This window comes from Capra hircus, chromosome 14 (assembly GCF_001704415.2).
Source record: "Capra hircus breed San Clemente chromosome 14, ASM170441v1, whole genome shotgun sequence".
Taxonomy (NCBI): domain Eukaryota; kingdom Metazoa; phylum Chordata; class Mammalia; order Artiodactyla; family Bovidae; genus Capra; species Capra hircus.
The window spans coordinates 17,699,951-17,726,476 of NC_030821.1; the positions used below are offsets into that span (position 1 = coordinate 17,699,951).

A 26,526-nucleotide genomic window follows, 5' to 3' on the forward strand; every position below is an offset into this window, starting at 1 on the left:
ACCCTAGGGGCTTCCCAAAGCACTGGGTCAGCGCCCTCCACACTGGCACTGCCTCCTCTGAAAAGCGGCATAATTTTGCATTCCTTGCAGGGTCTGGGTGAAGGTTCAGTGAGATAATCTGAGGAAAAAAAGTCCGGGCACTCAGTAAAAGAGAGTTGCCGGCAGCCATCTCCACACCAGCATCCCAGTGGGCTCCTCGTGAGAAGGGGAGGGCCTTCATCCTTTCTGCAGCTGAGGGGCCCCCATTTTTCAGCCCTGACCCAGCTTCGGGCAGGTGTGGGAATTGTTTGAGACAGGGTCATCCCTCCCCTCTCAGGGAGACGGTCTGGAACAATGGGAGACACAGCAGAGAGGAAAGGAGGCAGCCTGGCTTCCGGCCAGGCTTTGCCACACACTTCACACACTCGCTCTGTGATGCCACACGCCATCATCTGCTCTCTGGGAAGCAGCTTCCTCAGCTGTGAACAGGGAGCTTCAGATAAATTATCCCTCCAGGTCCTCTCTAAGTCCTAAGTCCTGAAACTCTCTCATGTGCCAGAAAGCATGTGGAACTCCAGCTGAGGGCGGGAGGTCAGGGTCTCCTACTCCTTCAGGATGAGCCTTCGGAAACATCTGTCTTCCAAGCTCCCGGTTTCCCCTTGTTCATCTTATTCCGATCGCTTCTGCCCACGGTCCCCCTGGGGTGCCACCCTTTCAGTCCAGCCATACCCTCTCCACAACGACTCCCTTCCCAACACACAGCATTTCTGCCCCGTGGCATCTGGCTATTTTGCAGTACCTGGGGGAGATGGAAAACTTGGCACCCCCACCCCTTCAGATCACATCAGCTTTATCATTTTCCTTATGCCTAGAGAAGCAGACTCTGCTCTTGCTGCTTGTAATTGTCTCATTCGGGCTTCCTCATGGGAACAGGATATCTAATATTCCCATGTTCCCCGCCGCTCCTGAGAATATGTGTCATGGTTTCTTAGAAGCAGTGCTTTGGAGAAGCTTAGCTTCTGTGTCGGACTGTGTAACTGTGCTCTCTCCGCCTTGTCTTGTCTTTCTTCAGTATTTTCGCGTTCCAGACAGTGCTACTTTCAGCATTTGCCCGGGGGGCGAGCAGCCTGCTGTGAGATCCAGCTCCCTTCCTTGCTGGGACCTAATGCCCGACCTCGGCCAGTCCGCGCTGGACGCATCCCTGCTGCAGAAGCAGGTCTTGCTGGCCTTTTCTCCCACCGCCGTCACCGACAGCTCCCAGTGCTGGAGCCTGCCAGCTCTAGTTAGACAGGAGTTTCCCAGACAGAGCGTGGCAGTGCCCTTGGGGAACTACAGGGAAAATGGATTCTGTACCAGGTATTTTACATTTCTGTGAATGCTCTTCTTTGCTTCATCCATGTGCTGGGAGAGACAGGAGAATAGTTGGCAGTGCTCACCACATATAAACTTAACTTTTGCTTTTATTTTTCATGGCTTCTGTGTTTTGCATACAACTGGACAAATGTGAGCATCACACATGGGTTGTCCCAGTGAACTACGGATGAGATTTTTCCCTTATGTGGCTTTTATTAGGGGGAAATGGTGTTTGTACCATAGAGTAGCCACAGTCTATCATAATGAAAAGATTCCCTTCTCCTATGGCTTCCTAGCCTCTGTCAGGTGATAAGAAATAAGGGGTAAAATATGAGAGAGTCAAGCTGGAAAACCTTTTTCTTTTCCCGTATTTTACTTCTGTTTCAAAATGGAATTTTTCTCAAGTCATTAAGAGAGATAACTTAGATAAACACAAGTCACAGAAGACTCTGTTCTGTGGTTGTTCCTGCACGCAAGTTACTCCAATTACCAATTACCAATTATGCAAATAACAACCACAGAATCAAGCCAGAGACATGTAATGGTTCGTTCATACTGGACTTTTATTTTGTGGTTGTTTGGCATGCAGTACATCCTTTCTGTAGCTGTCGGGAATAGCTTACTTATGGTATATATAAAAAAGTACAAAAGAAAGCATATTGTAACCTTATGAGAGGTACCTTTTTTGTGATTATGAATTTATAGACTAAGATTTTAGCCATCTTAACTTTGATGTATATAGAGATTTCTAGTAGTAATATTTTAAAAGATAACTTCCTAACTCAAGTTGTCCTTAATAGTTAAGGCTCTGTTCCCTACACACATCCCTTCTTTCACAACATTCACAAGCATCCATGATTTTATAATCACTTTCCATCCCCAACTCAAGAGGAGTGATTGTCCTTGTATCCTGATTGGAGAAGTATGGTAAGTTGTTGTTGTTACTAAAACAAGTTTATTGTTATCAAAGGGGAAAGAGGGGTGGGGAGGGATAAATGAGGAGGCCAGGGTTAACATATACGCTTCTGTGTATAAAATAGTCAATAAGAACCTACTGTATAGCATAGGGAATTATGCTCAGTACCCTGTAATAACATATTAGGGAAAAGAACATATGTCTTAAAAGAATATATATAACTGAATCACTGAGCTCTATACTTACACAGTATTATACATCAATTTTTAAAAATGTTTTCTAAGAGTTATTTTTAGATAATCTTAGATTCACATGCAGTTATAGGAAGTAATTCAGAGAGGTCCCCTGGATCCCTTACTCTGTTCCCCCAGTTGAAACATCTTGCAAAACATCTTACAAACCTAGTATCACATCTAGGATGTTGGTGTTGATACAGTTAGTGTATACAACATTTCCAGGGTAAGTTTCAGGAAGTATTTTGAAAGCAATGTGAACCTATGTAAGGAAAACAAACTTATTTTTAAAACTAAAACACAAAATTTATAATAAACACTTAGAGTTTATGTTTAAAATTCTAAGATGTTGTTAATTTAATGTAAATGTTTATTGTAAATGTAAATAACTGTTGAGCTAGCTATTAGATTGAAAGTGACAAGTGAAAGCATTAGTCAGTCATGTCTGACCCTTTGCGACCCCAGGGACTGTTGCCTGCCAGGCTCCTCTGTCCATGCAATTTTCCAGGCAAGAATACTGGAGTGGGTTGTCATTTCCTTCTCCAGGGAATCTTCCTGACCCAGGGATTGAACCTGGGTCTCCTGCATTGCAGGCAGATTCTTTACCGTCTGAGCTACTATGGAAGCCCAGTTATGATATTCATTCATTCATTCAGTCGCTCAGTCATGTCCAGCTCTTTGTGACCCCATGAATCGCAGCACGCCAGGCCTCCCTGTCCATCACCAACTCCCGGAGTTCACTCAGACTCATGTCCATAGAGTCAGTGATGCCATCCAGCCATCTCATCCTCTGTCGTCCCCTTCTCCTCCTGCCCCCAATCCCTCCCACCATCCGAGTCTTTACCAGTGAGTCAACTCTTCGCATGAGGTGGCCAAAGTACTGGAGTTTCAGCTTTAGCATCATTCCTTCCAAAGAAATCCCAGGGCTGATCTCCTTCAGAATGGACTGGTTGGATCTCCTTGCAGTCCAAGGGACTCTCAAGAGTCTTCTCCAACACCACAGTTCAAAAGCATCACTTCTTCGGCGCTCAGCTTTCATCACAGTCCAACTCTCACATCCATACATGACCACTGGAAAAACCATAGCCTTGACTAGACGGACCTTTGTTGACAAAGTAATGTCTCTGCTTTTGAATATGCTGTCTAGGTTGGTCATAACTTTTCTTCCAAGGAGTAAGCGTCTTTTAATTTCATGGCTGCAAAAGTACCATATTTTATTCCTGACTGCAGCTCTCTTGGTTATCAATAAGACATTCTCTGTGGTCAGCTTGCCTGGCTCTTCCAGAATTAGGCTGGGAGAAGATCCGAAGACTATACTGTGAAAGTGTTTCTTCTCCTCTCCTCAATCCTACAGTGCACATATGATGGTGTTATTAATGTGATTTTCCCAAATCAACAGTTCACCGTGGCATTTCAGACAAATGCAGTCTTTGGGAAGAACTCACACTGGCGAACAGAATAGATAGTGAATGGGAAACTCTTTAGTGTGTTACTGACCGCTTATAATCAGTGTAAACTGAGGACCACATTTGGCAAATAATCTGATTTCTTTGATTAATTTGAACAACCAGTCCATGTAATTTAAACTTCAGAGAGATATTTTTTCCTGATTTGATATGAAATGTTTTTTGATAGTCTCTCAGTCTAAATTGGAGCCTTTTCTCTGTCCATTGCAGAGAGCAGCCTATGCCCACACAGCAGTTTCTCTGAGGCCAAATAGAAAATACAGCTTTGCTCTTGATAGCCAAAATGGAGATCCTATAAAGTACGGTGATTTGTGAAAATTGACAGCAAACATACTGAACCTGCCTACCTTGAGAATTAAAAATAGCAAGTACACAGATTCTCCAGTCATCCTTCTAGAAACACATCGGCTCCTCCTTTACCAAAACTTACCAAGCACTTTTGAGGAGGAAGGCACCCCATCTCTAGAGATTAAGACACATGTATGTAGAGGGAAAAAGAACGGAAGGAAAAGCTAGCACAAGGCTATCTGTGATTCTCTCTGAGTACTACAAGTTATGGGTTTCCTTTTAATTTTATTTTATGTTTGTAATTCTTTTTATATTGGAGCATGCTTGATTAACAGTGTTGTGTTAGTTTCGGGTATATAGCAAAGTGATTCAGTTATACATACACATGTAGCTATTCTTTCTCAAATTCTTTTCCCTTTTAGGTTGTTTATGGAACATTGAGCAGACTTCCCTGTGCTATACAGTAGTTTACATATCTTTTGAATATTTTATGATAAAAAATGTTACTGCTGTCAGAAAAAAATTAGTAAACCTATCATTAGTGTCTGGCACGTAATAGAGGAGCGGATGGCCTCCATTGTCTGGAAAACATTTTCTCTGATGTGTAAGAGGGAGGGTGTTACAGAGGTTCTGAATATTGCACATCTAAATAAATATGTACCAGGAGAAAAATCATGCATTTTTTTCTAAGCTATTTCTGTTATTTGATCTGATTCTATTCTAGGGCAATAGCACTAACGTATCAAGAACACCTTGGAGTGACTTATTTAACCCTCTCAGAAGACCCTAGTCCTCGAATAATTTTCCACAACAGATGTCCAGTGACAATACTTATAAAGGAAAATACTAAAGGTATATGTTATAGTATTGAATTTAAATAATATAAAACCTATATTCTGTCTGGAGGTTTTTGACTTAGTATTTGCCTGTGATCCTTAAGTAAAAGTGAACTTATTTGAGAAGTTTCTCTTGCCACATTACATTTAATATCCCCAAGTCTTTGTCTTCAAGGCCTAAGTCTGAATGTGCCCTTTTTTTTTTTTTAATTTTAGATATTCCGAAGTTTGAGATTTATTGCAGAAAAATTCCTCCTGAGTGCTCAATTCATCATGAGCTGTATCATCAGATTTCCAGTTATCCAGACTGCAAGACCAGAGACCTCCTTCCTAGCCTCCTTTTGAGAGTGGAATTGCTGGAGGAAATGACAGCCGAGTGGAGTGACCCCATCGACATCAACAATCAGGGGACACAGGTCAGCGACCCACACGTCCTGCCAAAGCCTGGAGAAAAGGTCCCTTTTCTAAGGTTTTGGTGATTGTCTGCTTCTAAACACTGACTGTCTTGTCTCTGTGTGAGGACACATGTGTACCTACGTTTACACCCTCATGGGCTATAAATTCTCAAACACAAGTATGTATCCCCAAAGTACGCTGCTGCTGCTCAGTCACGTCAGGCGTGCCCAACCTCTTGGTGACCGCATGGAAGGTAGCCCATCAGGCCCCTCTGTCCACGGGATTCTCCAGGCAAGAATACTGGAATGGGTTGCCGTGCCCTCCTCCAGGGAATCTTCCCAACCCAAGAATCCAGCCTGCATCTCTTAGGCCTCCTGCATTGGCAGGCAGGTTCTCTGCCACTAGCACCGCATGGGAAGTACATCCCCACAGTATACTATACAACTGTGTATGAACGGGGAACACTTGGTTAAACAGGCCCATCTTGGGTCTAAACCCAGGTGAAAAATGAAATAGAAGTGTTAATCTTCTTCATGTAAAAGGTAATCCAGCTGTCCAGATTTTAAGACAATCATAATATCAACCCTGGATTCATTACCTCATTTGAAAATATACTAATTTTGAAATATATATTATTCCTAGCAGTACATGAAACTTTGCAAATGTAAGTACAGTTTTAAAACCCTGAACAGATCAGATGTTCTGATTTGTCCCTGTCTTGCTCAAGATGTTAGAGATAATATTTTTGTTGAAAATTGCTCAGAGGCCTAGAATTCCCTTTCTGCTCTACTTAAAATTTACCATTTTTCAGTACAATTCAGTGGCAATAAATAGATTCACAGTGTTGTAAAACCATAACCCCCATCCGTTTCCAGAAATGTTTCATCATCCTGAGCCGATACTATAAACCTGTAACTCCTCAATCCCCCCTCTCCCCAGCCCACAGTAACCTCTCCTGTGCTTTCTCACCCTACCTACTGCAGGCATCTCATGTAAGGAGAAGCACACAACACTCATCCTTTTGCATCTGGCCTATTTCCCTTAGCATGATATCGTCAAGATTCACCCATGTTGTAGCATGTGTCAGAACATCTTTCCCTTTTATGGCTGAATAATACTGTGCTGTACTTTTTAAAAGTCCCTTCACATCTGTTAGTTCATTTGATCTTCACAACTAGCTTATGAAGTAGGTCCTATTGTAATGGTAATAAAACACATATTAAAATTAAAAATGTGTTTACAGTAATAATAATGGTTATCCCTTAATAAGCACTTACAGTATGCCAGGCATTGTGCTAAGCACTTTATATTCATTCTTCTCTAATCTGTGCAACAGGCAGACAAGATAGGGACTGTCATGTCCATGTTACAGAACTGAAAACTTGAAATCTCCGAAGAAACATGGTCTAATTCCCACATGTTACGAGGGAAGGGATGAGGATTTTATCCAGACATACCTGACTCCACGGCATGTGCTCTGAACTGCTGTGCTGTGAATGCTACTCCCTTACCTGAAGTTCCTTAACTCCCCTACTTTCCCAGTCCTGCTGGCACATTTTTCTCATCTCTCAAGAGGTTCTCTCCCTACACCCCTGTGAAGTCCCTACCCATCCCAGGACCCTCTGCATACTCATATAACATTTTTAACATTTAATCACATTTACTTCTGTAAATGATTTCCTACCAAGTCAAGATTCCTGGCAGTCAGACCTCTGCCTTATTCATGCACAGCCTATGGCAGAATGCCTGCCAACACAGTAAGATCTGAAGACATATCAAATGAATCAATGAATGAAAGAGAAGATGAGGCTACCAAGAGAGGTCTTGTCAAGGAGGAGAAGAGGGTGCCAGGCCTGACTTTGGGAACCTCTGCCGTGTGAGTTGATGTAGGAGCAGAAGGAGCTGGAGAGTGGCCGGAGGAGGGGCTGGGCAGGGCGGAGACAGGAAGCCCCTGAGAGAGAGAGAGGTTGCAGGATGGAAGATGGCGGGCAGCGGGCAGGCGAGATCACATCAGCAGTTACAGTCCAGAGGGAGTGCAAGGACAGTGGAGAACAAACAAATGAGATCCCTGGAGAGGAAGCCTTTTATATGCTTCAGGAGAGGAGTCAGTGGAGGAGATGTGAGAACATGTGCAAGGAATCGCCGGAGAGACAGGTTCAAAGCACGGGGAATATAATTCTCCTTGAACAGGAGGGCCACGCCCTCTTCTCTGATGGTAGGAAAGAGGTGGGGATGGGCACAGGGGTAGGTAGAGATCTCTGGAGCGGGAACAGAGTGAAGTGATACCCAGTGGCCCTAAGTTTATCAGGGAACGTAGAGCACAACATCTGCTGAGAGAGAGAGGGAAAGGGTGGGGGCCTGGGGAGAGCGTGGCTGGGGAAACAGTGAAGGACATGGCCGTGGGCAGGTGCAGGAGGGGCCCCGCTCACCTGGGAGACCTGCACTTGTGGTGCCCCAAACTGCAGAGGGGTGTGATGTCCACCCCGCAGCACTCAGGTGATGACCAGGGAAAATCCACAGGGGTGGCACGACCTCTGGAGACATTCCCAGTCTCCGTCCATTATAGAATAAGCATCACCAGCTTCTCGAAGGCCCCTGAACTGCCCTGCATCCGTGCGAAGGTGTCTGAAGCCTTGCTTATGTGTGTCTAGGGAATGCTTTACAATAGGCAGTCTGCCTGCCAAACCTTATTTTGGGAGTTCCCATTCACTCTAATTTCCTCAAACCTTTGTAGTCGGGGATACTTCAAAGCTGAGAGGAGGTATTCTTTCCAACACCCATATCACCCCCGGTCCGAGAACCCAGCAGAATTTCGTGTTCCCATTAATCTTGGAGGAGCTGTAAGCCATATGTCCTGCAGACCATGGCTCACTTCCTATTCTGGAGGAAGATTCGTTTCAGACCCTTGCTGACGTCTCCCTGGGAACACACCAGGGTGTATAAATCACTGGGGGAGGGGGGTGTGGGGAGCCGTGTCCTCTGATGAAAGGAAGCAGCCCTTCTGTAGGAGGAAGCTTGTCTTCCAGGAGCCTTGCCTCAGCCCTGGGTGTTGGGCTCATGATGTGGATTTCAAAGCTGACCTAACAAAGGCAGAATTAAAGCCCCCAAAAGTCACCATTATGCCCCAGAGAAGAAAACTCCTCTAGCTTTTGTCCATCACAGAGATGCCCCCTCGGTTCCTCCCCGGTTTTGTAAATCAGACCATGTCATGTATAATTTTGAGGTGGAATATGAGAGGAAATGTGCAGAGAATAACTTTATAGTTACACAAAGAAGTGTTTTGTGGATCAAGAGTTACTGAGAAGACCTAAGAATTCTGATGGGTGTGGGTTTTCTGGGGCTGTGTCCCTGGCTCACACCTGGGTGGGGACAGAGGCCCCGCAGTGACAGCTGGGGCTCTTATCCATAATGACAGTGCGGGAAGCCTGACAACAGGGGAGGAAAATAAGAAAAGTGTTAGTCACTCACCGACTCTTTTGTGACCCCATGGACTGTAGCCCGCCAGGCTCCTCTGTCCGTGGACTTCTTTAGGCAAGAATACTGGAATGAGTAGCCATTCCCTTCTCCAGGGGATCTTTTTGACCCAGGGATCGAACCTGGGTCTCCTGCGTTGCAGTCAGATTCTTTACTGTCTCAGCCACTATGTTGATCATTTAAGTCATAATTTTGATCCTGTGAGGGAAATACTTTAGAATCCTGTCATAGTGTACGGGCTTCCAATTGCTGACAGTCCAAAACCTTATTCTTGTCAAAGCTAGACAACATTCTTTTGAAAAATTCAAGACAGATAAGGTATACAGAAAACACAGTATTTACCATTTAACTAATATAAACACAGTGAAGTATGCTTCCGTCATTCAATCAACAAATACATACTGAGTTTCTAATATGTGCCACTTGTTATATTATAACCTGGAGCTCGGATTACATAAAATACAGTGAACAAAAATGGAACATGGCCCTTTCCCTCAAGGAGATTTCCTGTGGAGGAGGTAGATGATAAGCAGTCCCAGGTGGTTGTGCTGTTATGAACTCTGATCACAGTTTTGAAGGAGAGGTGGGTACAGGTATGCTGTGATACGGTGGACGATTAATAGTTTGAGAGGCTGTGTCCCTGCGTACGGAGAAGGCAATGGCACCCCACTCCAGTACTCTTGCCTGGAAAATCCCATGGACGGAGGAGCCTGGTAGGCAGCAGTCCATGGGGTTGCTAAGAGTCGGGCACGACTGAGTGACTTCACTTTCACTTTTCACTCTCATGCATTGGAGAAGGAAATGGCAACCCTCTCCAGTGTTCTTGCCTGGAGAATCCCAGGGACAGCGGAGCCTGGTGGGCTGCCGTCTCTGGGGTCGCACAGAGTCGGACACGACTGAAGCGACTTAGCAGCAGCAGCAGCAGTCCCTGCGTATGAGCCCTGAAGCGGAACAGGCAATAACTAGACAAGAGAATGGGAGACTTTCTCAGCAGACTGAGCAGGTTCAAAGTTTTGGTGCTCAGAGAGGGAGCTCAGAGGGATGGCTTCCAGCGACCTAAATGCCAGTGTGGCCAGAGGAGGAAAGGGGGCCCAGGGAGGAGGCTAGTGAGGCGGTTCAAGGCCCAACCTGGCAGGATCCTGTAGCTCCAACAAGGATTTGGGTTTTTAAGAACCACAGGAAGTGATTGAGTTGTCTATAGAAAGCAATTTCTGAGCCAAAGAACAATAGTTTAAACCCCAAAAGGCTGGTTAAAATTATCCCTTTGCAGGTAAATTCTACAAAGATCCAGTAAATTCTCATGATCTTTGAGTCTTAACAGAAGTGTTCAGTGGGGCCAGCATCATCGCCGTGTTCTTCTCCGATAAACTCTGGACCTTTACAAAGTGCTTTCCCCTCCAGACTTTAGTCTTCCATCCATTTATCCAGCAAACTCTCACTGAGGACCTATCTAGGGCCAAACCCTGTGCTCTGAATGTGTTTAATTCCCACGTTCAAGGCACCTGGGGTAACTAAATTAATGCAGTCAAGTGTAGTAAATCCTAAGATAGAGCCTTTGATCACTGCAAAAGCTCCAAGGTAGTCAGGGCAGTAATTTTGATGTTTATGTTACTGATGAGAGGATTCAGGCTTAAAGAGTAATCTGCTAGGTGGTTTATAATTAAGCAGCATCAGGCTGAAACCTGGGTCTGCTCACATGTGGCCTAGTCATTTTTGCTCTACCAAGCTAGGGTCACTGTCTGTCCTTTGGAGTCCAGCCCTGTCTACAAACATTGCCAACTGAAAGTCAGTGAAAGCACAGGTGAGAAGAGGTTTTCTAATTCCCGCTTTTACCTAGAGCAAGAGCCCCTTCTGTGGCATCCCACCCTAGAAAACTACCCGTGTCATTGTTGGTCAGTTGCTCAGTCATGTCCGACTCTTTGTGACCCCGTGGACTGCAGCACGCCTGGCTTCTCTGTCCTTCACCATCTCTTGGAGTTTGCTCAAATTCATGTCCACTGAGTCGATGATGCCATCCAACCACCTCATTCTCCAACCATCTCATCCTGTCCTCTTCTCTTGCCTTCAGTCTTTCCCAGCATCAGGGTCTTTTCCCAAAGAGTCAGCTCTTTGCATCAGGTAACCAAAGTATTGGAGCTTCAGCTTCAGCATCAGTTGTTCCAATGAATATTCAGAGTTGATTTCACAGTCATGGCTTATTCCAGCAATGATTATGAGAAAGTCTTGGCTGTGTCAAGCTACACTCTGTCCCATCCATTTATCCACCCTTGTTTAACCCCCTGAGGCATCACAGAGTATTTACTTCCCCTTTAATACAGCAACACTGCAATTATTTGAAGGCAGCTTCAGCATCTTCTCTAACTGTTCCCTTATCCAGGCCAAATATTTCTGGTTCCTTGAATCATTCCTTCAGTAAATGTGATTTCCAGACCCATCACCACAGTTACCCTGGTCTGAACGCACTAGTGTGTTATGTTCCTTTTTAAAAGTCTGGCAGCCAGAATTACACATACTATTCCAAATGTGGTCTAACCAGCTATTACCTCCCTATGCTTCCATTAATAAAGTAGAAGATTGAGTTAGCTTTTTATTAATGAGTTCAGACTGTTTGTTATTATTGAACTTGTGGTCAACCACATCCTCCAGGTCTTTATCATACGACTTGCTGTACAGTTGACTTTTTGAACCCAGTGACAGGACTTTACATTTATCCCCAATAAATTAAATCTTGTTGCTATTGGCCTAGTCTACTTGTTGAAATCACTTTTTAAAAATTGTGATGCTGTCATCCACCCTATTAAGTATCCCTAGTAGCTTTAGGTCATCTGTAGATGTGGTGAACCTGCATTCTATGTGTTCATCCAAGTTATTAATAAATATGTTGAACGGGACAAGTCCAAGGTCTACGTGCTGTGGTGAATCACGAGACACTTCCTTAATGCGTGGGTTCAGCCAGCCAGTAACACTCTAGACTGTACTTTCATCTAGCCCATATTTCTTCGATAAGAAAATGCATCTATAAAAGCACTTTTAAACTATACTGTGTAAGATACTTCTTATCTTGCTTACAAGAATATCATGAGACACTTTGGTAAATGCCCTGATGAGCCAGGACTCAAATGTGTGATTAGCCCATTTGGTGCTGATCAGACCGGAGGTAACGCTGAGCACTAATGCTCAAAGAGCATGTGATCCTCTTTAGAGACTTCATAAGCCTCCAGCCCCAACTTTTTACATAGAGAAGTGGTTGTCGATGCAAGGGACTATCTGACTTATAATATGTGTGGGGCAGATGTTTTGGCTTCTTGCTTACTTCCGTCACCTTCCCCATCCCCTTTGCATTATCAGGGCCAGAAGAGATATCAGCAGATTGGCATCCACTTCTGACATCTGCCAAGTATCCTGGTCAAGAGTCTTCTATGTGTTTACAGTTTGTTCTAGTTGAATCACCGTTTCTTCCAAAGATACTTGGTAGAAAGGATATCTCTAAAGTATTTTTTAGTAATAGAGAAAGAAATCAAACCAGTCAATCTTAAAGGAAATCAACCCTGAATACTCATTGGAAGGACTGATGCTGAAGCTCCAATACTTTGACCACCTGATGCGAAGTGCTGACCCACTGGAAAAGACCCTGATGCTGAGAAAGATTGAAAGCAAAAAGAAAGGAGGGCAACAGAGGATGAGATGGTTGGGTAGCATTACTGACTCAGTGGACCTGAACTTGGGCAAACCCCGGGAGATAGTGAGGGATGGGGAGGCCTGGTATGCTAGCAGCCCATGGGGTCACAAAGAGTTGGACACAGCTTAGCAACTGAACAATAACAACAACGTACAGAAGCAAGACTTCAGTCAGTCAGTTCAGTTGCTCAGTCGTGTCCGACTCTGACCTCACGGACTGCAGCACGCCAGGCCTCCCGGTCCATCACCAACTCCTGGAGCTTACTCAAACTCATGTCCATCGCATCGGTGATGCCATCCAACCATCTTATCCTCTACAGTCCCTTTCTCCTCCCCCCTTCAACCTTCCCCAGCCTCAGGGTCTTTTCTAGTGAGTCGGTTCTTCACATCAGGTGGCCAAAGTATTGGAGCTTCAGCTTCAGCATCAGTCCTTCCAATGGATATTCAGGACTGATTTCCTGTAGGATTGACTGGTTGGATTTCCTTGCAGTCCAAGCGACTCTCAAGAGTCTTCTCCAACACCATAGTTCAAAAGCATCAATTCTTCAGCACTCAGCTTTATAGTCCAACTCTCACATCCACACATGACTGCTAGAAAAACCATAGCTTTGACTAGACAGACCTTTTTGGACTAGACTTACACCCAGAATATCTGTTATTTCCTTCTTCTCCTCCTCCAGTCTTTTCTACCTTGATTGTCTTGGAAATTCTTCCCCCTTCTTTTCCTCTCTCAGAGAGCTACTTCATCTCCAAGCTTTAGCTCCCATCATCCAGTCACTCCCAGATATCTCATCTCTGGCCACGTCATCCTTCCCAAGCCTCAACTCTGTGTTTCTAGCTACCCACCAGACATCTCTGCCCAAAAGACCTACAGACACTTCAAACCGCCATCATCATCTGAAACCAGAGGGCTCATTTTCTGTTCCCTCAAACCAGCTTCTCCTGGAGTCTCTGCTTTAATTAATATCACCCCCATTTTTTTAGTGTTAAAACCTTCAGTAACACTGATATGAACTCGTATTGAATACCTGCTTTATGTCAAGCATTCTACACAAATACTGTCATTAGTCTGCACAGGTAGATGGTACGCGAAACTCAGAGAGGTTAACTTGCATAGAGCATGTGGGCCTGGGACTCCATCCCAGGACTGTCTGACTTCCAAGCCCGTCTTTTCCTGCAGCATCCCAGTACTTTCCTATCCCTCACTTCCCCCACAAGTTCTGGCATAAATTCCTAAGAAGGATCTCTGTATCTTCCCCTTCTTTTTGTGACTAGGGTCCACTTCAAGTCTTTTATTCATCACCCCTTGGTCAGATTTTAGCAACAGCCACTTAAAGAGTCTCTCCATTGTCAAGCTTCCTACCCTCAAACCTGCCTCCACAACTGCCACCACAGTGGTGAGTAAAACAGAGTCCAGCCAGAAAAGTCTCTCCAGGCCACTTGGCTGCTAAAGACAAATCACTGCCTGCAACCAAGTATACCACATCTCACTTCCTTATTCCCTCTGTGGGTCAGTGTTCAGTCCCATAGCATGTATGGAAATCTCTTCTTCCCTCAAGTCTTGAATTCTTCTATTCCAGGGTTTTCCTTCTTATGATACTCTTTTACAAACTATTTGATCTGGGTGGTGGTGGTTTAGTTGCTGAGTCGTGTCCGACTCTTGGCGACCCTATGGACTGTAGCCCACCAGGCTCCTCTGTCCATGGAATTCTCCAGGCAAGAATACTGGAGTGGGTTGCCATTTCCTTCTCCAGCAGATCTTGCCAACCCAGGAATCGAACCTGGATCTCTTGCATTGCAGGCTTATTCTTTACCAACTGAGCTACAGGGAAGCCTTTTATTAATTTTAGTTTAATTTCATAAAATTAGTAAAATTTATATTTATTTCTCCCCAAAATAGAGGGTGAAATGTCTTACGAATTTTTGCCAGAGATCAGCAGAACAAATACAATGCCTGATTTATCACCTCTTTAGATCAGTTCATGCTAAGACATCCCCCAGTCTGCCATAGATGAGCCAGAGACCCAGGAGAACCATGGTGTAGATTCCAGTCCAAGGGCAGGAAAAGATGCAATGAAATGTCCCAGCTCTAGCACGTAGGCAGGAAAGGGGGGCAAGTTCCTTCTTCCTCCACCGTTTGTTCTGTTCAGACCCTCAGTGGACTGGACGATGCCCACCCACACTGGGGAAAGCAGTCTGCAGAGTCCACTGAGTCAAATGCTCATCTCATCTGGAAACACCCTCACTGACACATCCAGAAATAATGTTTTCATCTGGGTACCCAGTGGTCAGTCAAGCTGACACAAAGTTGACCATCCAAAAAGAAGTGAACATGTGAGGTGGGGCAAAATGAATCAGGTAAAAGAAAGAGGATTGAAGAGGGATGAAGCCCAGCAAGTATACCATGATCGGGACTGGAGCCCAGTGACAGGGAATTAGTACAAATCATAGGAGGGGTGACTTAAGGACTTTTAATAACAGGAATGTCTGTTATTTAACTGAACTGAAGTGCTGGGATGCCGTGTAACTCCCTCTTGACTATCCCTGGTTTATTGCACATAGCCTGTCAGGAGAAGAAAAGAGAGAGAGAATGGGAGAGAAAGAACAAGAGACAGACTTCCAAGAATACTTTCAGTTATTTCCCAGGTGTCACCTTATAACCTAATTACTCAGTAAAGTAAAAATTAAAATGTTTGTTGGATATAAATATAGTCAGATATAGATACAGTGGTCATCTGAGTTAAATTCACCCATTCCAGTCCTAAATTTTAGTTCACTGATTCCTAAAATGTTGACGTTCACTCTTGCCATCTCCTGTTTGACCACTTCCAATTTGCCTTGATTCATGGAACCAGGTTCCTATGGAATATCGCTCTTTATAGCATCGGACCTTGCTTCCATCACCAGTCACATCCACCACTGGGTGGTGTTTTTGCTTTGACTCTGTCTCTTCATCCTTTCTGGAGTTATTTCTCCACTGATCTCTAGTAGCAATAAATATAGTAAATAAATTTAATATTTATAAAAGTAACTGAATGTATAAAAAGCACAGGTTATATTACCCTGTTCCTTTATTTGTAATTGTAGGGAAAGATAAGGTACTAAGTGGGCGGCAGACCTAGGCCTCAGTGGTTTTCTAAAGTCATACTGATCTGGGTGCGCTAACAGAGACAAGAGTGACAGAACACAGACCATTCCCCAGATGTGTTGTGGTCAAAGCAGCAAGTCGCTATTTGTTGCCTATAACCTTCCACACACACACCCACACTACCAATATGAGGTGAAGAAAGTCAAAAATAACTAAATGACAGCACTGAATAGGACTCAGTAGCTTCTTCTGCAATAATAATTAAAAATATCCCCTTTGCCATCAATCACTTAATTCATTCTCCACCACTACCCCACCTCCATCCTAAAGGAAATCAGTCCTGAATATTTATTGGAAGGACTGATGCTGAAGCTGAAATTCCAGTACTTTGGCCACCTCATGCAAAGACCTGACTCATTGGAAAAGACCCTGATGCTGGGAAAGCTTGAGGGCAGGAGGAGAAGAGGCTGACAGAGGAGGATATGGTTGGATGGCATCACTGACTCAATGGACATGAGTTTGGGTAAACTCCGGGAGTTGGTGATGGACAGGGAGGCCTGGCATGCTACAGTCCACGGGATCACAAAGAGTCGGACACGACTGAGCGACTGAACTGAACTGAACCCCACCTCCAACCTCTGCCTAGAATAACTCTCCTCCCCAGGTTGCTAACCAGTCTCCACACCCCAGTGGAAATCCAGTATTTCTCAGTGATGCTTTCTTAGTGTGTATATGGCTCCTTTTCGTCTAGAGACCTGTAAGCTCACTGGCTTCCCTCACCGTGCCAAATTGTAGGACAGAAAATAGTAAGAACTCCTCCAGATTGGAAAGAGGAAGAACGAGACATGTGCACATGCTCTCACCCATAACAGTTCCAAAATTTTTTTAAGCACATATCTTGGGGATTGTAATCTCAGAAGCAAGGAATAATCTCTAAGCTGTGTCTCTGCAAATGGAAGAGCTCCTTCACCATCATCCTTCTAGTCCCTGGGTCCATGCTCAGAGACCCTCCTTGGCTACATCTGGAGTCACATTGAGTCTCGAATAATCAATCACAGACTCTTTTAGTCTAGGCTCAAGAGTTTATCAGGCAGTATTAATTTCTCAGAAACTCAGTGGGCTTCTCATCTGTTTGATTCCAGAGAATCCCATGTACTAATAACCAGATCCTTGGTCCTTTTAATGACATATTTCTGTACTATTTTGCTTCCTTACCTCTCTCTGAATTTAAGGGAGCTTCTGTGGCAATGGTAAACAGTCATTCTAAAATTTTTTCTGAGTAACTTTAACAATAAAAAATTTCAACAGTGACTTCTGATGCCTATGTGTAGCCCTAAGTCTAAGTATTAATCTGTCTTCATGTTCAAAGATTAAATTTTAAAAAGCATTACTGCCTTTGCGAAGCTCTGGATTTCTGGAATCTCTTTATTCTCTTTAATTTATCTTTGCAAACCAGCCAGTTCTTTCCTGAGCTCATCTCTTCTTCATAGTACATTGCCAGGTGCAGTCAGCAGCAGCCAACACACACTGCTAATGTTTTGTTTTCAAACCTCATCTTCTAGAGCTACAAATCTATTAGGTTTATAATCTGCCTCCCAAGTAATCTTAGACAACAGTTTCACTCAGTGTCTTGCCACTCACAACATAAATTCCCATTTTTGTAGCTTTCAATATCAATTTCTACTGCTACCGTTAAGCCAGAATTCTGTGGTGGCTCAGCAGTAAAGAATTCACCTGCAACGCAGGAGACTTAGGCAGCTCGGGTTCGACCCCTGGATCGAGAAGATCCCCTGGAAAAGGGCATGGCAACTCACTCCAGTATACTTGCCTGGAGAATTCCATGGACAGAGGAGCCTGGCAGGCTACAGTCCCTAGAGTCGCAGAGTCAGACACGACTAAAGTGACTGAACACGTACACAGCATTAAGCAGACTCCCGTTTTAGGTTTGGCTGGAACTGATATCTCCCTCCATTAGTTTAGGTTACACTATGCTGTCTATCACAGTCCTAGCACTGATTTTTTGCTCGTGCTATATCCCAGTGTTTGTCATCAAGGGCTTTGTCCTCGTGGTAAGTCAGGGACCCAGGTTGACAGAGGCTTCACTATCTTCTGTCTACCCCGTTGTAACAACCAGGCCAAAGCCTGGAGGCTTGAAACAGCAGTGATCTGGAGGGTTTGGTTGGGTGGTGTTTTTGCAGGATGAGCCCATGCAGCTGCATTTGGCTGGAGGGTTGGCAGGGGAGGAGTTCATCCAGGAAGCCTGGGTAGCTCTCTTACCACGTGGTCTTTCCTCCATAGGAAGGTTAAGTCAGGCTTCCTCACATGGTTGCCAAGGGGGAAAATCCCCCAAAGCAAGCTTTTTTTCACACTTCTTGGCTCATGCTTGCGGACATCCCATTATCTGAAGAAAGTCACAAAGCCAAGCTTCATATCAGTATAGGAAGGGATTAAACAAAGGCATAGACCCTGGGATGTGCAATTCCCTAATGGAGAATAATCTACCATAACCACCACCTGGAACAGGAATCAACAGACTTTTTCTTTGAGGTCTAAATAGTAAATATTTTAGGCTTTCAAAGCATATAGTCTCTATCAACCAGTTTTCAACTCTGTTGTTAGATGGAGTCAATATGTAAATAAGTTCCAGTAAAACTGTGTTTAAAAGAACAGTCATGTACATACTGTTATATTTAAAATGGATAACCAACAAAGACCTGCTGTATACACAGGTAATTCTGCTCAATGACGTGTGGCAGCCTGGGTAGGAGGGGAGTTTGAGGGAGATTGGATACATGTATATGTATGGCTGAGCCCCTTTCAGTTCCACCTGAAACTGTCACAACCTTGTTAATCGGCTGTGCCCCAATACAAAATAAAGTTTACCAAAAAACAAGCATCCAGGTGGATATGGCCAACCACTAATGTGGAACATAAAGCTTTTGTTCAGTCTCTGCAGCGCAGGGAAAAGTCTTGCCCTTTTACCCTTTGGCTTGAAACTAACACCTGTCAATACTGCCTTTAGCTTGTTGGCCAAAGCTGGTCTCATTGCCTGGTCTCACTGCAAGGGGCTAACGGGTGTAAGCCTGCTCTGCGCCTAGAAGGAGAGGGCAGCTGGGCATGGGTGAACACTAGAAATCTCTACCACGAGAGCCACCTTGAGCTGACGCCCATTCAGCTCTTTACTGAGTGCTGGTTGTAAAGACTGAAGAAAATGCACACAAAAGTGCTGCCCTCATGACCGTGGTGGATAATGCTCTAAGATGGAAAAATATACACTGCTGTCCTGGAACTTTTAGCTCTTATCTCATTATCCGTGTACTTGGCTTTTTCACCAACCAAACTAGGAGCAACCGAGGGTGTGATTTTATCTTCTCAGTGCCTGCTGCAGTGAGGAGCTCTTTGTGGGTTCACCTTAAATATCCGATCATTGATTTAATTAATGATGAAATGATCAAACCACCAGACCAAGACAAGGATTTGTTTTAATTTCTAGGGTATAGGTGCCTAATTCTTCTGGCACTGACGTTCCTAACTCTCTAGTCCTTAGAACTCACTTTGTACCAAATGCTTGATGTTGCGAGTGGTTTCTCTTCATGTGAAAGGAGGCAAGAGTAGGCTCCAAGAATTAAAGTCTGCATTCCTTCCATTCTAGTGATGACTAAAAGGGACACCCAGCAGAATTTCTCTCCCAAGTCCAAGGTTTTGGCCAGAAGAAATACCTTAAAGGTTTAGGTTAATTTGCTTGCATTCAGAGTCTCCTGGGAAGTTAATGGAAACCCTCAGCTTCTTTATCTTTACTATCTTGGGAAGTAAATAAACCCTCATTTCATAAGGCCTGCAGACTGCTTTGAGAATGAGCTGAACAATAAGTATTTTCCTCTTCTGGTCCCCTCCTTCCCTACTTTGAGCAGTGGTAGTTTTGGTTTTTAACACTCTCTGCTAAAACCCTAAGGTATCCTCTGAAGTTAGGACAGTCCTTGAGAGGAAGGATTGGAGATGGGAGCGTTAAGACCTTTAAAAGGCTTGTGGCAAATGAATAATCCCATGTCTGTAAACCTAGTAACAAAGCAGTTGACTTACTCTACATATCATATAAAATAATAGCTTTTATAAATGTGACTGGCTCTCAAAGAATGTCTGTTTTGTTTTAGATTCGTGAGCTGAGCCATTTTTTAGGTTGGCTGCCTTCCACATTTTATCATTGTCAAGTTCAGTTCTTATCTTGGAACAGAAAGGGCAAATTCAGGATACAGTCTTTTGAAACAGATGTTTTTGCAAAATGATCCATTTGGGAAACATGTCCATAGAGAATACAAACTAACTCCACTCCTGCCCTCAAAAAGTTGACAATCTAGTGATTGAGTCTATGATAAAAACCGGTGACAGTAATACAAACAATAAGATTGGTGATGAAACCGAAGTATAGTTAATGTGCTTTTGGAATGTAGCTGTAGGTATCAATCTGAGGAAAAGAACAGAAAAAACAGAATATCTTCCTTGAATAGGGTGTCCCTGATGAGGGTGAAAGAGGAGGGTGAAAAAGCTGCCTTGAAACTCAACATTAAAAACTAAGATCATGGCATCCAGTCCCTCTGTGAAAAGTGAAAGTGTTAGTTGCTCAGTCACATCTGACTCTTTGGACTGTGGCTCTCCAGGCTCCTCTGTCCATGGAATTCTCCAGGCAAGAATACTAGAGTGGGTAGCCATTCTCTTCTCCAGGGGATCTTCCCAACCCAGGGATCAAACCTGGGTCTCCCACATTGCAGGTGGTCCCATTACTTCATGCCAAATAGAAAGAGGAAACGTGGCAGCAGTGACAGATTTTATTTTCTTGGTCTCCAAAATCACTGCGGATAGTGAACAACTGCAGCCATGAAATTAAAAGACACTTGCTCCTTGGAAAGAGCTATGACAAACATAGACAGTGTATTAAAAAGTAGAGACATCACTTTGCTGACGATAGTTTTTCCAGTATAACTTTTCAAAGCTATAGTTTTTCTAGTAGTCATGTATGGATGTGAGAGTTGGCCCATAAAGAAGGCTGAGAGCCACACAATTGATGCTTTCAAACTGTGACGCTGGAGAAGACTCTCGAGAGTCCCTTGGACTGCAAGGTGATTGAACAAGTCAATCCTAAAGGAAATCAACCCTGAATATTCATTGGAAGGACTAATGCTAAAGCTGAAGCTCTAATACTTTGGTCATCTGATGCAAAAATTGACTCACTGGAAAAGACCCTCATGCTGGGAAAGATTGAAGGCAGGAGGAAAAGGAGGCTACAGAGGCAGAGATGGTGAGATAGAATCACCGACTCAATGGACATGAATCTGAGTAAACTCCAGGAGATAGCGGAGAACAAAGGAGCCTGGCTTGCTATAGTGCATGGGGTTGCAAAGAGTGTTGGATTCACTTAGTGACTGAGTAACAACACCCTGTATGTGCAGAGATACACAGGATTTGGAAAGGATTTGCATAGAGGGACAGTGCTTTCTCTGCACAGATGGTGCTGAGGAGCGGACAAGGGTCTGAACTAGAGCAGTAGCCATAGAATTAGAACGAAGGCTATTGCAGGAGTTGGCGGAGCAGGAGATGAAAACGGGGAGGCAGAGATGACCTCCAGATGCCCTGGATATTGAAGACGATCAGGATTTCTGAAGGAGGGGCCATAGTATAAGAAAGAAGCCCAGTGACCTTGAAGTCACATCCAAGGGTGAGAATCACAGACTCTTGTGGTTCTGTGTACATTCTTTCAGGTACCTCTTCTTTTGGTCAAAATTAGAACATATTCATCCCATGCCAAGCAGACACCTAGCTTTGTTCCTTCATCCAGGAATTTTCAGTCTGTCTTCTTTTTATTTGCTGTTCTAATAATAAAAAGGGCCCAGGCGTGGACTGAATTGATAATATACATCATCAGCATCAGTGTTCCCAAACAGGAGGAGGTTCTTGCCCTTACCCTCAGGTAATGCTGGCTGTGAACATGATGTTCTTGGAGTTATTTTTCAAATAGTTCTGTTTTCAAATATTTATCCATTTAAGCAACATTGGTATTTAATGCTGAAAGGACATCTGTTCTGCTAGCCTGGCACCTGACTTCTGAGATGGAACTCTTTTTTAAGTCTAAGTCCACCTCATGGAAGAAAAATCAATTTTTACTCCAAGCAAACGAAGTTACCTGACATTCTTGTTCCAATTTATGCAAGGGACCTTGAGGAGATTATAACATGTCTTGTTGGTGGGTTTTCAGGTATGTTTTGGTGTCCACAGCACAGAAGGGCATCATTATGGTAGCTAAGTCAAAACTCAAAAGCCTGAAAGGTTTTGCACATCGCATTTCAATTCAGGGATTTTTTTCCCCCACAGAGATTCATATGCGCACATAAAGCTGGTCCATGGCTAGTCTCCAGCCCATGCAGAATTATTTGCCAATTCCAGAGAAGGAGAGAATGAAGACACTCATGCCCTGTCATCCATCATTTTTTTCCTATGAACCTTACAGCTGGATATTGAAAATCTGGATTTGATTTTTTTTTTCAAGTCAGCTGAATAGCCTATACACGTGGATACCAGCAAGTGTTTGTGGTATTGAGTCAGAACTGAAGATATTTGAAGCCTTTTCAACAGTGTTTTGTATTGCTTCCCAGCCTGATTTTGAATTTCTTTTCACAGGTTGTGTTTCTGACTGGCTTTGGATATGTATATGTGGACACCGTCCATCACTGTGGCACAGTCTTCATCAACGTGGCCCCAGAAGGAAAAGCTGGGCCTGTCGTAACTAATACCAACAGGTAGGCTTAACTAGTATCCAAGTAGCAGTAGGGTAAGTGTCAATTTATAAAGTTGTAAACCTACTGGTCACCATTTTTTGTTATCCATATATATATATGTGTGTGTATAAAGCTTTTGGTTAATTATTCTGTAATTGATAAGGATATGGTTATTAGCATTTAACTGTACCCATAAAAAGAAGCAATATATCATCTTTCCAGTTCTTCTCTGGTAAGTTTAACGAACTGATTTATAGACTGAGACATGCATCTTAGAATTACACATTATCGTTAGTGTGAAATACAGATTAATGCCTCTCTGTCCACATGACCACCTAGTAATCAGTAATTAGACTGAGCAATGAGAGCTACAGCAAAAGTAAAGTCACATTTCCCCGCTTCGACCTGAATGTTGCCATCAGGTTTTGTAAATATGAACCAGAGTTAATATCCTTAACTTAAAAGAATTCTTATAATTCAGTAGGAATAATATGAAGATAGTCCCTCCTTCCAAAAATTCAGTTCAGTTCAGTTCAGTCATGTCCGACTCTTTGCGACCCCATGAATCACTGCACGCCAGGCCTCCCTGTCCATCACCAACCCCCGGAGTTCACTCAGACTCACATCCATCGAGTCAGTGATGCCATCCAGCCATCTCATCCTCTGTCGTCCCCTTCTCCTCCTGCCCCTAATCCCTCCCACCATCAGAGCCTTTTCCAGTGAATCAACTCTTTGCATGAAGTGGCCAAAGTACTGGAGCTTTAGCATCATTCCCTCCAAAGAACACCCAGGGGTGATCTCCTTCAGAATGGACTGGTTGGATCTCCTTGCAGTCTAAGGGACTCTCAAGAGTCTTCTCCAACAACACAGTTCAAACGCATCAATTCTTCGGCGCTCAGCTTTCTTCACAGTCCAACTCTCACATCCATGCATGACCACTGGAAACACCATAGCCTTGACTAGATGGACCCTTGTTGGCAAAGTAATGTCTCTGCTTTTGAATATGCTATCTAGGTTAGTCATAACTTTTCTTCCAAGGAGTAAGCGTCTTTTAATTTCATGGCTGCAGTCACCATCTGCAGTGATTTTGGAGCCCCCAAAAATAAAGTCTGACACCATTTCCACTGTTTCCCCATCATTTTCCATGAAATGATGGGACCGGATGCCATGATCTTCGTTTTCTGAATGTTGAGCTTTAAGCCAACTTTTTCACTCTCCTCTTTCACTTTCCTCAAGAGGCTTTTTAGTTCCTCTTCACTTTCTGCCATAAGGATGGTGTCATCTGCATATCTGAGGTGATTGATATTTCTCCCAGGAATCTTGATTCCAGCTGGTGCTTCTTCTAGCCCAGTATTTCTCATGATGTACTCTGCATATAAGTTAAATAAGCAGGGTGACAATATACCGCCTTGACGTACTCCTTTTCCTATTTGGAACCAGTCTGTTGTTCCATGTCCAGTTCTAACTGTTGCTTCCTGACCTGCATATAGGTTTCTCAAGAGGCAGGTCAGGTGGTCTGGTATTCCCATCTCTTTCAGAATTTTCCACAGTTTATTGTGATCCACACAGTCAAAGGTTTTGGCATAGTCAATAAAGCAGAAATAGATGTTTTACTGGAACTCTCTTTTTCGATGATCCAGCAGATGTTGGCAATTTGATCTCTGGTTCCTCTGCCTTTTCTAGAACTAAATAAGGGTGAAAAACACAGAGGGAAAATTCTGGGAAGTGGAAACACAAATAACCAAAGAAATGCAAACTTTAAATAAGACATTACATATTGAATTAACAGTGATGTTCCATCGTATACCTGGAGAAGGGAATGGCAACCCACTCCAATATTCTTGCCTGGAGAATTCCATGGACAGAGGAGCCTGGCAGGCTACAGTCCACGGGGTTGCAAAGAGTCAGACATGACTGAGTGATGAAAACACACATATCCATCATATACAGTCCTACTAAAAGTGTAAATTGTGACTATTTTCTAGAAAGCACTTTAATAATATATATTAAGAGCTTTAAAATCCCTTTGGCTTGGAAATTCTACTTTTAAGAGTTTTAAGAACTTAAGAGTTAAAGCAATAATTAGAGAAGTAGGCAAAGATATACAGAGAGATTTGATCACATTACTAATTATAATGGCAAAATATTCAGAGTACAGATCCTGTCAGCAGGGAAATAGATGATACATAGTTGTACAAAAAATGGTATATCCCCAGAATATACCATTATAGGATTTTAGTGGGATACAAAAATACATGTGATGAATCTAAAATAAAGCAAACAGAATATAAATTTGAATATAAAAATATATTCTAATTATGTACACACACACACATATTCACACTTAAGTACATATATGCACACACATTCTCATACATACAGAAAACATTCCTAGAAATAACACTGGAAAGAAAAGAATCAAAGTTGTTAATAGATGTACAGTTATAAGTGATTACTTAATGATTTTCTATTTATTAATTTCTATAAGAACATATTTTATAATCAGAGTTAATTTATTTAAATTTTAATTTAAAATATAAAATAGTGTCATCAACTTTTATACATTTGTTTAAGCTCTTTTTTTTCTAAATCCCTTGCTTTTCATATATGGTTAAAAACTCATTAATTTGGACCTTGCCATATCATGATTAATTTGAATTTATAATATTGCAAATAGGTTGGGTAGACGGTTTCCTTTGACCAGAAGTTTGTAAAAACAAATAATAGTGTAATAGAACCGAAGACTAAATTTTGAATTGCATAAGCCAGGATTTCAAGCCCACACAACTTCAGGAATGTTTTATATAGGGCATTAGTAGGGCATTGTTTGTGACAGTAGCAACAAACCATGCATTCAGTGGTAGAAATAAGAAAGATCTAAGCATTTACTTGTCTTTCCTTAATTCATCTGTTCAGCAAGTATTTCTCAAGTGCTCACTAGATGCCAGTGCTATTCTCACCTGTGACCTAACAGTCCCAAGTCCCTGCTCCCAAGGAGATCACATTCTCATAGGTGTGCAATGGGAGGACAGAACGAACATAATAAAAAAGGAAATTTTATGGTTTAGTGGAAGGTTGGAGTTCTGCAGCAATAAAAACAAAGCCTGGTCAGGACCAGGAATTACCCGGCTGTAGGAACAGAAAGAGGATAGTTTTGAAAAACTGGTATAGGTAAGCCTCACCAAGAAGCTGACATTTAAGCAAAGACTTGAAAACAGCCAGGGGATATTAATAACATGATTATCTGGGGAGAACTCTCCAGACAAAGGGCACAGCCAGTTCAGAAGTCAGAAGCAGTACACCGGCATATTGGAGGAGCAGGGATTAGGCCAGGGCGGGCCAAGTGCAGTGAGTGAGCTAGGAGGAACCAGGGCCCGGGGCCAGGCAGGCAGTGGCTGGAAGGAGGGCACGCGTTGCACAGGGCTTCGTTTTCTTCTGAGTGAAACGGGGAAGTCAATGGATCTGTTTGAACGAAGAAGTTACCTGATTTGACATAAATTTTTAGAAGACCATGACTCCTTTTCTTTTGTTCTAAGTTCATTGAAGTATAGTTTATGTATATATATATTTCACATATATTCTTTTTCACATTGTTTTCCATTATGGTTTGTCACAGAATATTGAATATAGTTCCCTATGCTTTTGAAGTAAACTGCAGAGAAGTATTGGCACCCCACTCCAGCACTCTTGCCTGGAAAATTCCATGGATGGAGGAACCTGGTGGGCTGCAGTCCATGGGGTTGTTAAGAGTCAGACACAACAGAGTGACTTCCCTTTCACTTTTCACTTTCGTGCATTGGAGAAGGAAATGGCAACCCACTCCAGTGTTCTTGCCTGGAGAATCCCAGGGATGGGGGAGTCTGGCGGGCTGCCGTCTGTGGGGTCGCACAGGGTTGGACACGACTGAAGCGATTTAGCAGCAGCAGCAGCCTAGAGAGGTAAAGGAGGAAGCAAGGAGACCGGTTAGGTGACTGTTACAGTTATTCACACTAGAGGTGTTGATGGCTTAGGCCACACTATCAGGGAAAGTGGTAAGAAATGGTCAGATTCGT

At 43.3% G+C, this 26,526-nt stretch overlaps 1 protein-coding gene across 5 annotated transcripts in view; it reads left to right on the forward strand.

Moving 5' to 3' along the window:
* The window catches only part of VPS13B (vacuolar protein sorting 13 homolog B), a 786,697-nt gene that overhangs the window by 735,619 nt on the left and 24,552 nt on the right, over positions 1-26,526 (forward strand). For all 5 annotated transcript variants that reach the window (XM_018058289.1, XM_018058286.1, XM_018058288.1 and 2 more), the window contains 4 exons: positions 1,052-1,335; positions 4,960-5,087; positions 5,288-5,487; positions 22,377-22,495. In XM_018058289.1, coding sequence (XP_017913778.1) covers positions 1,052-1,335; positions 4,960-5,087; positions 5,288-5,487; positions 22,377-22,495 — 731 coding nt within the window. The remainder of the gene's footprint in view (positions 1-1,051; positions 1,336-4,959; positions 5,088-5,287; positions 5,488-22,376; positions 22,496-26,526) is intronic.